The sequence below is a fragment of the Medicago sativa genome, chromosome 1 (assembly GCF_051527215.1).
Source record: "Medicago sativa cultivar Bolivia chromosome 1, Bolivia_mono, whole genome shotgun sequence".
Classification (NCBI taxonomy): domain Eukaryota; kingdom Viridiplantae; phylum Streptophyta; class Magnoliopsida; order Fabales; family Fabaceae; genus Medicago; species Medicago sativa.
Window position 1 is genome coordinate 61,879,369 of NC_140749.1, and position 15,504 is coordinate 61,894,872.

The 15,504-nt window shown below is 34.2% G+C and overlaps 1 protein-coding gene across 6 annotated transcripts; it reads left to right on the top strand.

The window, feature by feature from the left end:
* The first annotated feature begins 342 nt into the window (after nt 1–342).
* On the top strand, nt 343–11,357 carry PRR7 (pseudo-response regulator 7). 6 transcript variants are annotated; one of them, XR_015019222.1, is made up of 11 exons: nt 343–522; nt 647–788; nt 1,783–2,217; nt 4,193–4,354; nt 4,463–4,596; nt 4,905–5,066; nt 6,662–6,842; nt 7,777–8,143; nt 8,236–9,040; nt 10,593–10,766; nt 11,003–11,357. XR_015019222.1 is itself a non-coding variant. In XM_085726865.1 (10 exons), exons 3-10 carry the CDS (start codon nt 1,887–1,889, stop codon nt 10,698–10,700), a joined length of 2,250 nt encoding a protein of 749 aa, XP_085582991.1. In that variant the 5' UTR covers nt 343–522; nt 647–788; nt 1,783–1,886; the 3' UTR covers nt 10,701–10,887. The 6 variants fall into 6 exon arrangements, 3 of the variants coding, with proteins under 3 accessions (XP_085582991.1, XP_085582999.1, XP_085583009.1); XR_015019223.1 differs by having other exon boundaries at nt 1,793–2,217; XR_015019224.1 differs by having other exon boundaries at nt 1,819–2,217.
* The last annotated feature ends 4,147 nt before the right edge of the window (nt 11,358–15,504 follow it).

Sequence of the window (15,504 nt, forward strand, 5' to 3'; positions counted from 1 at the left end):
ATTGCGATTTGCGACCCTTTTGGTAGCAAGACAAGACAAACTCCGTGAACAATGGGCGTTTGTTTTCACATCAAAACCCCAAACAAACAAACATTTCCAAAACAGGAAATAAAATAAGACCACGTGTCCGATCTAAATCTTCAAGATCTTCTTCATTGCAATGTCCACCTGTGGCCACCCTTCTTTTGATCTTATCCACGTCATCATCAAATCATTGCCAACCTGGAAATATCTCTCTCCACGTGGCACATTTGGAACATTCAACACCTCCACTTCATCCACGTCACCAATCCCTCACCAACTCAATATCTCTCTCCTCTAACTTCCGCATTATCTTCTCCGAAGCTCAACATTTTTTTCTTTCTATTTTCCATTTTTGTCAAACTATTTTCTTAATTCTGTTTAGTACCATAATTCAATTACCGATTATTACTATGATGTAGTAAGTAATATGATAATATCAATAAATATTTTTATAATAATGACTTAGTAATGGCGATTAGTGATACTTATTATGAGCTGGTAATCTTCATCTAATCTAATTCTCTTTATTTTTTGTTTGTTTGAACTCTTTACTTCACAGTGAAGAAATATAGTTTCTATTATGATGATATTATTAATCTAATCTATTTGAATTTTTGTTTAGTGTGAAGGATTTAGCATAAAGAAAGCGATGCAACTATTCTGGTTTTGGATGTTTATGTTCAAGGAAAGATCTATCGTATCGTGTGTTTATGATTACAGCTTTCACCAATCTTCTTCCTGTGCATAACTGTGTTTTATTTTCAGTAAGTCAATTTAAGTAATTCACCTTAATTAGGGTTTCAAAGTTACTTCAATTAAGGAATAGATTGGTAGTGTTTTCATAAGATCTATGTTTAGTTTTATTTTTGATTTCGATGAGCAGAAAGAGCTCTGTTTGGCAAGGCCAATTATTTGAGCTTATAGCTTATAAAGTTATAAGTTCGTATGACTAAAGTAGACTTGGGGCTGTTTAGATTGGCTTATTTTTCATAAGCTAAAAAATAAGCCAATCCAAACGGCCCCTTGTTGGTAACAATTTGTTCTCACGAGCTTATAGCTTTTTTACTACCTTATATGCTTTGTTTGGTAAAAAATAGTGGATAAGCTAGTTTATTGAAATTTTTAGTGTTTGGTAAAATTAACAGTTGAACTAGCTTATAAAATTGAATTACATAAAAAAGATATGTTCAATGAATATTTAATTTTTTCCAAGATAACATGGGTAAAATTGAGAGAAAAAATGGTAAGTTATAGGCTTTAAGCTAATTAAATTAGCTTATCAAAATAAGAATAGGCTAGTAAAGATAAATTATAAGTTTGTGAGAAAAAAAGGTACCAAACAAGTCTTTTTTTGTCATACGTGCTTATAAGCCATAAGCTCGAAATCTTGCATTACTGAACAAAGCCATAGCATTTTTTGATAAGCCTGCAGCTTATCATTTTTTATCTCAATTTTACCTATCTTATCTTAATTAAAAAACTAAACATTAATTAAAAATATCTTTTTATGTCATTTCATATTTATCATCTAGTTCAATAGCTAATTTTACCAAACACTACGAAATCAATTCGCTAGCTTATCAACTATCTGCTATAATGCTATCATCTATTTTTTGTTATGGAACAAAGCCTTTTTAATTTTGGTTGAGGCTGCCATGGATGTTTAGTTGGGTTGTGTGAGTAAAAAATATGGTCAAATATACATTTTAATTGTATAGATTTTTGTCGATGCTATTATTTTTTGAAGTGTATATCTAGTGTCTTGCAGTTGTATTTGGGTTGGGGTTTGTGAAGATTGTAGCATTTGCTGTTTTGCTTTGGATGAGGACGGGTTATAATTATCGCGAGCTTGGGCATTTTGAATGACAAGGGGTATCCAGATGAGTGTCAATGGTGACTGTAAAGAACTTGGTCAGCGTTTGCGGGATGGGAAGAACAACTTAAATGAAGGAGTAGCTGGAGAGGATGATGAAGTGAAATGTAATGGAGTGACTGATGGAGTTAAGGTTGGTGAGGGAGGGAATGGCGAATCCTCTTCTGTTCAGCAGCAAGTACCGCAGCAACAGTCTCAAGGGGCAATTATTTGTTGGGAGAGGTTTTTACATATTAGATCCCTTAAGGTCTTGCTTGTGGAGTATGATGACTGTACCCGCCATATTGTCACTGCGTTGCTTCGCAATTGTAGTTATGAAGGTTTGTTATTATCTGCTGTTTTATTGAAAGCCGTCTTGCTCATTTGAATCATTTCATTGTTTTATTGAAATACTCTTAAGGCATTTGCAGTTGTGTCGTATAACATTAAGAACAAACTTGTGGTCTTAAATGCATTTCTAAGCTGGGAATATTGTTTCTCTTAAAATAATTAAAATAATTATATAGATTTTTAGAATTCAGAGTTGAGAAAAAGTGAGAAAAGTTTATGATAATACTACTCTGATTTACTGGAATATAAGGAATGGAAAGTTTCATGTTTAGTGTTCTGAAATATGTAAGCAAAACTCAATGAATTCTACTATAGTATTTAATGATATCATTCCTAACATACTCTTCAATTAATTTAAATTTTATTTTCCAAGAACCACTTATCTTTATGAAACAAGTTCTCACGAAGAGCATTTTGAAAAATACAATTATTTTTTTATCACACCAAAAAAGATTAAATGAGATATTCTTAATAATCGTAAATTACTTTTTTGTTGCTTATATTCAAAACCTGAGTATTTATTATCATAGAAGAGAGTATATAGAGAGATATCTATACAATAGGTTATGCAGGAGAACAGTTGTAACCCTAACTGTTTACAACTGTCAGTAACAGGATTGGTTACTGAAGAAGTAGAGCCACCCTTAAAGGGCTTACAGCATGAGGCCCGAAGGTCCAAATACTACACTTGAATATATTTCCCCTATACTCATAATATCCCCCCTTTGAGCTGGAGGAGTGGCGGCCAATGACAACTTGTCAAACAGTCTGAGTTTGTCTTTGAGAGCTGTGAATCTTGAAGATAACAGTGGTTTTGTGAAAACATCATCCCACTGCTCCTGAGCACGAATGTTGCTAACAAGGAGACTTTCGCAGAGAAGTGCGTTGCAGTAGAAAACCTTGATTGAGAGTCACTTTTGCAATATTCTTTTCAATGCCTTCAATGATCATCAAGAGATTGGAATAACTACCAACACACATTATTTACTGCAATGGAGATCCCAGGTTTTGTAATGGTATCGTATTGCAATTTACATACAATGGATCAAAATAGAGTGGGATCATCCATGCAATTGGAACCGAATTAGGATGTTTTGGCATTGGAAATCATAGGTGCAGAGATGCCCTTTGGTGAAGCCATGTTTGAGGGCGAGGAAGTGGTTTTGACCGGAGAGGGGTCAGCATTCCAGTGACTAGGGATTGGTTCATGGCAAGGAAAGCGTGTTTCATGAAATAGAACATCTTTAGATATAAAATTGATGCCACTAGAGTCCATGCATTTGTATACTTCGTGGTTAGGTGAATGACCCAGGAAGATGCATTCCTTTGAGTGGAAAGCACGCACAACCTAAGGTTTTGAGAAATTTGTAATCCAGATGATGGTGGAATAGTAGGAAATAGGGAGAGTTGCCATTAACTGTGATGGGTGGTTGTAAGAAGTTAGGTGGCCATAAGAAGGCATGGTCCCATAATCGGTAGGGTTAATTGGCTTGAGCAAGCAAGGTAAGGCCGGCTTAAACTACATACCTATGTTTTCTTTCAACTGAGCCGTTTTGATGATGGGTATGAGGTCAAATTAGTCCATGATGTTTAATTGGGCACGCTCTAGCCTTCTAGGTCAAAGTAGCTCTTATAAGACTTGGGCAATTCTTAATTGGCGTAACTCAAATTCTAATTCTAGTGAGTTGGTATTTTGCTTGTGGCAAGAATATGATTGTTTTACATGAATAGTATAATATTGTTTATGTTAGGGCTCTTCATATGTTCAGTGTTAGACTGGCGTACTTAGCTTGTTGGTCTTTGTTTAGTGGATTGGAAAAGAATTTGTTACTATTAGCTATATCAGTATTGAAAATCACTTGGTGACATCATCAGTTCCTCCCATCAACCTGCCTATTTTTCTTTAATTTTCCTCAATTGTTTTTGAAACAGATTTTAATATGATCTTGTTTGTGTTTGTATCAGTTATTGAAGCAGCAAATGGATTGCAAGCTTGGAAGATTTTGGAGGATTTAACCAATCATATTGATCTCATTTTAACTGAGGTGGCAATGCCTGGTTTATCAGGCATTGCACTTCTATACAAGATTATGGGCCACCCAACACGGAAAAACATTCCAGTAATTAGTAAGTTTTTCCAAGTGCCTATATATGTTTGGTTTGAGCATTTTTTTTCTCATCACATGCTGTAAAAGAGCTACTCTTTCTATGGCTTCTAATGGGATTGGTCTGCAGTGATGTCATCTCATGACTCTATGGGTTTAGTCTTTAAGTGTTTGTCAAAGGGTGCTGTCGACTTTCTAGTAAAACCCATACGCAAGAATGAGCTTAAAAACCTGTGGCAGCATGTTTGGAGGAGATGTCATAGTGTAAGCTGACTTGAATTTTCTTTCCTAACATTATATTACTGTTTTATTTTTTCTAACCAATACATAGCTATATATATTAATAAATGTGTGTTAATATTAGTAGACTGTTGCCTTTGCAAAATCAACGTTGTCATAATATTATATCAAGATTTCATGTATACGTGTGAGAGCCACCTTTTAAAAAAATTTGGATAGATTTTTGTCAAATGTCAACAAAGTTTTTGTGATATTTTCATGGATTGTATGAAATGACACAGGTCTCCAGTTACTTTGTTAATTATGACTATTATTTTCTTTCTTTCCTTCAGTCTAGTGGGAGTGGCAGTGAAAGTGGAACACAAACCCAGAAATCTATTAAATCAAGGAGTCTTGAAAAGTTTGATAACAATTCGGGAAGCAATGATGAGCAAGATAATGGAAGTTTAGGCCTGAACAATGGTGATGGTAGTGACAATGGTAGTGGCACTCAGGTAAAACTTTTATGTATGTAATATTTTGTTGGAAAATCTCATGCATGGACCATGTTAGAAAGAATCTAAATAGGTTAACTGTATATTATCATTTCATCACGATGGTTGGGTAACTGTATGTTTGTATCTTCTTCATTTTGTGTTTATTTAAATACACAGATTAGCATCACATGTTTTCCTCTTCCCTGAAGTGGTATCTAGAGTTTGGCAAACGACAAACCTAACCTGGAAAAACTTGGTTCTACTGCAGACATGTTAAAACTTCTTGTTGGAAACCATAATTATTTTTCCAGAAGATGTGTTTCATTTTTGGTTTCCAAACTCCTCTGCGTGTTCTTATTTTTGTCATTTTGGACGTCTTATGGCCGCTTTTAGCATCATTTAGAGAGATTTAGGTTGCCTCCTTCAGCATAGCTCAACCTTGGGCCTTGTGTTTCCAGTCTCAAAAACCTTTGGCATGTCCTCATTCGTGGGTGGTTCCTTAGCCTTTTCCTCGACGTACAATTATCACCCAGTCATCACTCCAAATCTTCAGTCCCTGCCTTGAACTAGGCTTTGCGGTGTCACCACTTACTTATTATCATCTAGGCCTTCCATAATTTGACTTATAGTATTTCTCTGTCTCCCTCTATTTCTAATTATTGGGCTATCCCCCTCACTTTGTATGATGGAGCCAAAGTATTGTGGTGGTTGAAGTTTTGGGTTTTAGATAGGAGATAATTAATTAAAAGTTTGAATATTATTGTTAATCATTTCATAGTAGCTTGATACAGTAGACTGAACACTAACTCCCTATTTAAAGGAATACAAGACTCTTGATCCTAAATAAATAGGGAAATCATGAAGCAAATCATAATGATAACTAAGTAGTATGGAAGCTAGTTTGAAACGATTATCTAAGATTAGAAATTGATTCTACGAGAGAAACTAAGATACTCGAACCTGATATAAAGATATTATACGAGTGGTGTAACATGCTGGTTGTCTGTGACCCCCCTTCTTTTATTTGAGTAAGTGCGATCATAATGTGTATCAGAGAAGTAGGTCATATTCTAATGTATATGACCGAGAAGTGAAATATTCCAACATTATATTGTGTTGAAAACTTGTAATTGTGTAACTGTCGGGGTTTATCCTTTTCACATAATGTAAAAATGATTCATTTTGATTTTATGATATCACACATTTTACAACTTAAGAGCCTAAGCCTAGGAAGGTGGAAGTTCTGTAGTCTTAAAACTGCCGCATTCCAAAACGGCTTTTGTGGAATTAATAACAGGTGTAGAAGAATGCCGTGTTGGGATTAGTTTAAACTTTAATGCAAAGGTGGTCCATGTAGATGCATCTGCCTGACTAACAAGAAAGGCAGTTATTAGTTATTACTTGCTAGTATTTGATAAAGTAAAGGATTCATACTGTAATAGTCATCCTTTAATTGATCAAACATTTGGTAAAAGAAAGCAAACAGAAAACACTACAGAAGGCCATCTGTCTTCTTGTTAAGCTAACTAGTTAGTAATGTCATATAGAGGTTGCATTCTAATTCTTTTAACCAAAAACTGCTTGTCAATTTCATTATTTTTCTCCTTTTGCAGAGCTCCTGGACCAAACGAGCTGTAGAAGTTGACAGTCCTAAATCAGGCTCTCAGTGGGATCAGATAGCTGAGTGTCCCGACAGCACTTGTGCTCAAGTTGTTCATTCCAATGCTGAAACATGCAGGGAAAAGATGGTTCCTCCAGTCTTAAAGGAGTGTCTAGAGAAAAAGGAACAAATAGGTAAGATCAAGCTGCCTTGATTTTCCTCCTGTCGCTGCATAAACTCTTTCTTACTCAAAGTCACCCAAAAACTGTATTTGTGTTATGCCTGTGGTATTGATATTACTGTGCTAGTTCCAGCTTTTCTTGATTTTGACTGTATCGACCTCAACATATAGCGAACATGTAATCCTGTTGAATTACAAGTTATGTTTTGTGGAAGAAATTTTTTAAACAATTTCTTCATGATGGTTGACTTTAACATCCTCTTCATTGTTTTCATTATGATACCATACTCGTGGGTTTTATTTTTGGAACTTCATTCACCGGCAAGTAATGCATTAGAGGATATTTAGATTTTGAATTCATCTGGGATGTGCAATTAATTTCTTGATTCGTTGAGTCAAGACTTAATATTGAACCATGTGTACAATATTTTAATTTTGCACTTCCCTATTCCTATGTTAATTTCCTTATTTAATAGTGCATCTGATAGGATAGAATACTGGGTTGGGCCTTAGCCCAAATATTGGGCAGAGTAATAGGATAGAATACTGGGTTGGGCCTTAGCCCAAATATTGGGCAGAGTAAAGAATTAGTTTTAATTGCTGATGTGGCCAGTTCGTTAGAGAAAGCAATGAATATTGTGCGACCCCTGCCCAAGTGATGGAGGAAATAGGAAATAAATCTTTTTTTATTTTTACAATTGATGTTCTATCTTGTTCTATTACTTGTTCAGTGAATATGTGTATCCCCTTCCCCAAGAGCTGGAGGCCAGCAATTTGTATATGCAATTACATACCTATGTGCTTGTGTATGCACATGTGCAAGACTACATGCACGTACCTCGTTTTGTGGATTATGTGTTGAATGTTAATTTTTTTCCACGTAAGAGTTGAAAGTTGACTCAGTAGATGTACTGACTTGATAATTTACTGTAAAAATGCGGTTCCAGTCAAAATTGCAGGTTCAAAACATGTCAACAGACTTGATGTGGGCCCCTCTAAATTCAATGAGCAAATTAATAGAGGACAGATGGACCCTAATTGTGAGAATCAATCTGGCAAACTAAGATGCAAAGTGCTTTCATTATCTGATGCAGTTACTAGCCCTTCTGACTCTCAAATGCAAAGCGGAGAAATTGAAGCCCTAAATAGAAGACCCAACTTCTCAGATATTGACAACAAAGGTACTAATAATGATGAGGAGTTGCCATCTCTTGAGCTCAGTTTAAAGAGGCCTAGAAAAGTTGAAGAAGCTGGTCCTGCAATTCAGGATGAACGGAACATTTTAAGACGTTCTGATCAGTCTGCTTTCTCAAGGTATGGTGATTTGGTGTTATGTTTGGCATTCTGAGTTTTTTTGAAAATGGGTAACTATATCATTCTTAGAACTTATAAGTATTTTTCTACAGGTACAATGCCACCTTCAATGCTAAGAAGTCTCCCACCGGATGTGTCGGAAGCAACTCTCCGCCTAATAACAGCTTAGAAGTTACAAAGAAAGATTCATCTCGCGATATTCAATCTCATTCTAGTGGCAATCCTCCTAACCAGAACTCAAATGATGCTAGCAACAACATTGATATGGGTTCCACTGCTAATAATGCTTTTACCAAATCTGCAGTTATAAGAGAGCCAGCAGAGGCATCAACAACCAAATTTTTGTACCAAACGTCTGCTTTCCAGCCCATAAAAAACAACCTCATGTGTACCTCTCAACAAGTTGTCTCACATACTAATGAAGATACGACAACAACAATCCTGGCACCACCTAAAATTGACAAGGGTTCTGCTACTCAGGATTTGCATCACCATTATGAAAACCACAGCAATGTTGCTAACATGCAGCACCAGTTGCCACCTGAGCATGATGCCGAATCTTCAAAGAAAATGACTGTTGTTGCTCCACACTGTGGGTCATCAAATGTGGTCAAAGTGCCAGTTGAAGGTAATACGGGAAATTACAGTATCAATAGAAGTGCTTCAGGAAGCAACAATGGAAGCAATGGACAAAATGGGAGCAGCGCTGCAATTAATGCTGGAGGGACAAACATAGACAGCAACAATGGACTTGCTGGGAATAGTGGCAGTGGTGATGCTAGTGGAAATGGAAGTGGCAACAGAGTAGATCAAAACAAGAATTCTCAAAGGGAAGCAGCCCTAATTAAATTTCGCCAAAAAAGAAAGGAGAGAAAAGAGAGGTGCTTTCATAAGCAGGTAAACTGAGGACAGAGTACATATGAAGCGATTTATTATTCATTGAGCTTAAATATGGTTTTGACCCACAAAAGAATATGATGTTTTTTAAATCCATATTATTAATCTTTTTTTTCATTTTAGTCCCTATTTCTGACAAAAATATGCCTTTAGTCCTTAAATGTGTAGCCCCCCTCCCCCAAAAAAAACCCCAACCCCCACCGCATGAGCATCATGGACCCAAAAACTGTTTAAACTATCTGTTGTATGGATATACTAATAGGAACAGGACATCATACGAAAATATTGTGGAGCTTACCTCCACCCAGAGACCAACTTCAGTAAATACAGATTTCTAAGGAGACAAAAAGCAGAGAAAGAGATATTGAAAAATAGCAAATAGAATTAGAATCCTGCTATGCACAGGGAATCATGGCACATCTCTCTCTTCTCTAAAACCTCTCGATTCTTTCCCTACTCTTTTGTATTCCCCACCATATGTATTTATCCCACCTTCTGGTGGTAATACTGCAATCTTTCCCTCTCCATGCCCATCAAGCCAGTTTTCCTGGCTGTGAACCTTCTCTTGGTATTCTCTTTTCCCTGATTGTATCATAGGAGGTTGGATCTCCTTAGGTTCTACTCTCTTACATATAAAAACTATTCCCGAGTATTTGAGCTTGAGCTTTTAGAAGAGTTGGAGATTGACAGAGTCTAAACTTTGATGTTGAGTTGAACTAGGGCTTTATTTGGGTATTCGTGAAGCCCAGTAGAGTGAGGTATATACTGTAATTACCCTTTTGAAGTAGAATTAGGATGATGTAGGTTGCTTAACGAAAGAATTGATACAGTATGTTGGACTATACACTACTTTGGTGTCTTTGTTTCTCCCGCATTTCCTTCTTATCTCCATTTCTTGTCTCTTTCCCGGATTCCATTCCAAAAGGCAAACAAATGATGTGCAATGTTCATTTTGATATTCAATAATAACTAAACCTTATTCAACCATCTTTGAGGTATAAAACTGTCACTAGAGATTATCACTAACTGCAGTGGCATAGTATGATATATATGAGTAAAATATGCATCTATTATAAGGATTCCTGCCACAGTTTCTGTTATACATTCCATGTCTTGAAATATGTCAAAGTTCATCAGAAACTCCAGTTAGATTTTGTTAAACTGAGAATGGGATGTTCTTGATACCATATGAAGGCAATATATAAAAACTGATATTTGATATGCGGTAGATGATGAATAAAACCAGGACTGAGGTTGAGATCATCTATAGAACTGACATTTATGTTTTTCAAATTTTGAACAGACTTCATTTAGTTTTGCTTTTGGGTCACCAAAAGTTGAGGTTCACCTATCCATATGAGGATAAATGTCCGCCGATAGCAAGTTTGGCATTTCTATAAAATAGGATCACTATGTATATTATACTTCACACAGGGATATGCATGTTTCCATCATTATGTGGACGGTGCAGACTACTGCTCTACAAATTGGAGTTAATTTCTCCTGTTATGATCTGTATTTTGGAGCTAACTCAACATGATTTGAATTTCAGGTTCGATATCAGAGCAGGCAGAAATTAGCTGAACAACGACCACGATATCGAGGGCAATTTGTGCGACAGTCCTCGAATGGTAATGCAAGTGAGGCAACAGATAGTTGATTCACAGAGCATTTGACACAGTGGCGTTTGGGATAACCGGACTGGAAAGGGTCCAGAAGTCTTCATGTAATATTTGGGAACCGTTCTGTTTCTTCGTGTATTCTGCTAATGTGTAATTAAATATTTGGTACCCGAATACATTTCTGTTGTGACAAATAATGTTATTGTTGATTGTGTGCTTGCAAAACTTGCATTTAATGACTCCATAGTTTCTATTAATTCTCATTTACATTGTGCTTGACTGCTGCAATTATCTAGTGCGTGTGTAGTTCATCAACCAACTGGTTACTTTTTGTGTGCAGGGCTAGAACGATCAAGAAACATGTCACCTAAAAACAAGCGGTGTTCAAGACCTACCCGTTGCGGTGACCAAACCCAGTTCAGGTTCTGCAACATTATAGAGACGGCTTAGGATCACATTTTCCTAACCTGGGATGAGTTTGGGGTTGTCTTTGAGTTATTTGATCCCTCTCCACTTATATATATAGCTGTTTTATATTTTATTTTATTTTTAAAAAAAACTTTATTATTTTTTTTTTTGACAAGAAAAAAAAAAACTTTATTATGTTTTTGTTAATTTTGAAACTACACTCGACATATAAAGTTGTATGTTGTCGTCGTCGTAGTAAAATCATTAAATTATAACGAAATAGAAAACTGCGTCATTTATATGCAAAAGAATATGCATTGATAATGTGAATTCTTTTTTGACTATACCACTCAACCAAATCTCAACAATTTTTTTTTTTGATTCAAATGATAAAGTAAAGATAGTACAATCAAAATGATTGTGTTGGGATATTTTCTATCCATATTTTGAGGTACATACTAGTGATTCATAAAGCCAAAAACACGACAGATATACCTGAGCATTTCAAAATTCAATGGCAAATTAACAAACCAAATTTTTTTAACAAGTTAAAATGAAATATATTAATCAGTAATCACCAAAAATGTCTACTCCTCAGCACAAGGTGTGTGCCGAGAAAAAGCAAATAGTTCAGATACAAAAACAGTTAACCAATTACCATTAAAGACAAAGGTGTTGATAAAAAAAGAAAACAAAGCAATACAATTAACCAATTAACCAACGTCTAAAGAGTCAAATAGGCGTTCCCACCATCCAGCAAACTCAAAATATACACATGCAACATTATGCTTCAGCCACCACAAAGACACATATTTGACCTTATCGAGCAACTGTGATATCAATTTCTCCTTTTGGTTAAAGACCCTGCCATTACATTCTTGCCAAATTAACAAGCCAAAATATTATTAATTTTGAAAAGCCAACAAATTTCTTTAACATATAGTCGATGGTCAAGAATAATGCAAGATTCATAGTCTTTAAATTCATCCATCTTTGAAAAAAAAAACTTGTTGATGTACATATTGGCAGGAGATGGTCTATTACTATAGACCAATTCAACCAATATGTTGACAAGTCATTTGTGAGGTTGAAAGGATGTTGAATTTACTCAAAATATAATAATACCAACAAAACAATACCAAAAAAAAATGAGTCATTCTCATACATTTTATCAATTACATAGTGTACAGTCTTGAAGTAAACTAAAAATAACATTAAAATAGAGGCAAAGAAACATAACAAGAAAACAAAAAACCTAACATAAATATCAAATATCAAATCGGGCCGTGATAGAGTGATCAAAATACAAGGTAGCCATGATGGTGGCTTTCCGGGGGAATTTGTAGGTTCTTTTTTTCAATTGAGACCATAGGGGTCAGATTTAGAGGTGGTTGATAAGGTGAAAAACGATTAACTGGAGATAGATTTGTAACAGTGAGAGTTGGTGGTTGAGGGCAAGTTAGTGATTTGGTAGCAATAAGAATGGGAAAGAAAACGAGATGGGAGGAAAAAGATAACATGAGACTAAGTAAGAATGTAAACGAATAACCGAGGGAGAATTGCAAGAAGGAAGTAATAGAAAAATGATGGAACAAATTGATTATTGTTAATCTTATCGACCAAAATCTCAACAAATAGACGTTTGTTGAAATATTTTAGAAATAATACAATAAATGAATATGATAGGATCAAGAAAAAGTTTAATTTATCCTATCCTATTGGTGCACCAAACAGTGGATTGAATCAAGATAAGATAATTTTATTATATCTTGTCTCTTTATCATGTGCACCAAACGGGCCGTTACAAGTTTATTTATGGTCCGTCTCATCAATCACCTCTAAATCTCGTCCCTTATGATTGTGATTTTGCTTGCATAATCAGCCACAAGGAACCCCCTCAAAAGCCACCATGCTATCTTTGTATTTTGGTCACTCCATCGCATTCTGATTTGAGACGTAATATCTTTGTTGTTGGCATTCATGTTTTTCCCGTTATACTTTATTTGCTTGTATGTTTCGTTGTTATTTTTTGTTTGTTTCAAGTTTGTACTCTGCGTGTTTGCTGAAATGTTTGAGAATGACCCGCTTTGTCGATACCATATTTTGTGCATATTCAACATATGGTTGCAAATTCAACATATATGGTCAATATATGATTGAATTGGTCATTTTAAAGACACCATATAATCGATTTGAGCAAACAACATTTTGTTTTTCTGTAGATGAATGAAATTATATAGACTTTAATTGCTATGATCAAAATTTTATGTAGTTTCTTATTAATATTCTTTTTCCTTTTGAAATTTCTATGTATATCATTAACATCTGCAAGGCTTTCTTAATTAATCATTGGCTTTGATCTCAAAATATAGGTGAACTTATTTTATTGTAGGTTGTTTACTGAGTGAGATTATGTGGTCGGAGTAATGCTACATTCACACAATCTTGCGGTTCCAGTTATTTAATTAAGATTTAATGATATATACATTTTTTTTTTGAGCAATGATATATACATATATTGTGTGTGTATGTGTATGTATATCTTGACTTTGAAAACGAGTCCAAAGCAGAAATCAAAATATGGATATGGACCTCGATTGTATGATTGCAAATAATTCATTTTTTTTGTTAACCTGCTTCATTACATTACAGCTGTTTCACGCAGTTACATTTTTCAAACCTTTCATCTTATTTTCAATTCTTTTTAGTAGAGAGAACCTAACACTTTTCCAAGCACACTTGGGTAATTTATACTCCCTCCGTCCCGGAATAACTGACCCATTTTCTAAAAAAAAGTGTCCCAAAATAACTGATCCATTTCAATTTTCAATACAACTTTCATCATTCTCAATACAATATAACACTAAATAATACTACTTTTATCATTCCCAATACAATATATTCCACTTTCCCCTTTATTTATACACTTTTCTTAATCTGTGTGAAAAACCAAAGTAGGTCAATTAAATTGGGACGGAGGTAGTATTGTATTGTATGAATTTGGTAAAAAGAGAACAATAGTTTTCTTTTCACGTAACTACTACACGTGTTTCTGTTACACATGTAATAGGCTAAACTTTTATAAATCGCGTTTGCCTACATAGTACTTCTGAAAATAATAATAAAAGACCATGAAATTTTGGTCAACTTTTTATTTTGGGTGAAAAAATAAAACCCCATGATAAGAACATTGTCCAATCCAAAATATACTTTTATTAAATATAAGAGGACAAAATTTGAGTTGGACTTGTGAGACCCTCCTTGTAATAATTATTGGAATGTGTTAAGACTCACAGCTATTACTATATTTCAGTTGTTGCTATAACTAAATGGATTAAATGGAATGGACTAAATGGAACTGGACTAATTATTTCAGTTGTTACTATTTCAGTTGTGGCCAAAACTTCACAATCATTGCGTTACATTACAATGCTTAAGTAAATGACTAAATGGAATGGACATAACATGTATATATATTAGAGTCAATATTTTTTTTTTGTTTTGTTGAAGGAGAGTCAATATTGTTTAAACCTTAAAATAAGAGGGAGATATAAATATTTTTATTTAAAAAAAGTTATGTTTCTATTTGTGTCTTATTTTTTTTATAACTTACTTACATTTAAAAAAATATAAATATTAAAGGTTATGGTATTTGTCATAAAAAAAATTAATGTCAAAATATCATTTCTCATAAGTTTATTTTACCCCAAATTTTGAAGTCCTCAATAATAAATCCGACAAAATAATTATTGTTATCATTTTCAAAAATACATAATTTATCTTCCCTTTATCATAAAATTTCATTTCAAAAGTTTTTCATCTTCTTATTCACATATTAAAATGAACACATGTTTGAAGAAATAAAAACAAAAAATGTCTTGGATCCAGAGATTTTAGTTAAACATTTCAGCGATGTCTTTGAATGAAGATAAACTTAAGTCTCTTTTTGATTGTTTTTTGAACTCGAGTCTTTCTTATTTTAGAGTGGGATACCATCTTCACACGTAAAATTTTACCATAAAGAAATTGACATTGTCTTTAATTATTTTTCTTCAAAGTTATGATTCAATTTGTGTCTGTAAAATAACTTTTCTGAATGACAAATGTGTGTGTGTGTCTATATATATATATATATATATATATTTTGTTGACATTTGAACCTTGTACCTATAACTTAATTCTTTTAATTTTTTAGCTCAACTAAATAATCTAACCCCTCATCCATCGATCAAGTAACTTGTTAACAATAATTTCATACTTCAAATGTACTTCCTCCGGTCACTATTATAAGCAAAAGTCAACTTTTTAGGTTCATTCATTAAACGATGTATTTGATCTATAATATAGACTAAATACATCATTTAATGAATGAACCTAAAAAATTAATTTTTGCTTATAATAGTGACCGGATGGAGTAGAGAAGTTAAGAATTAC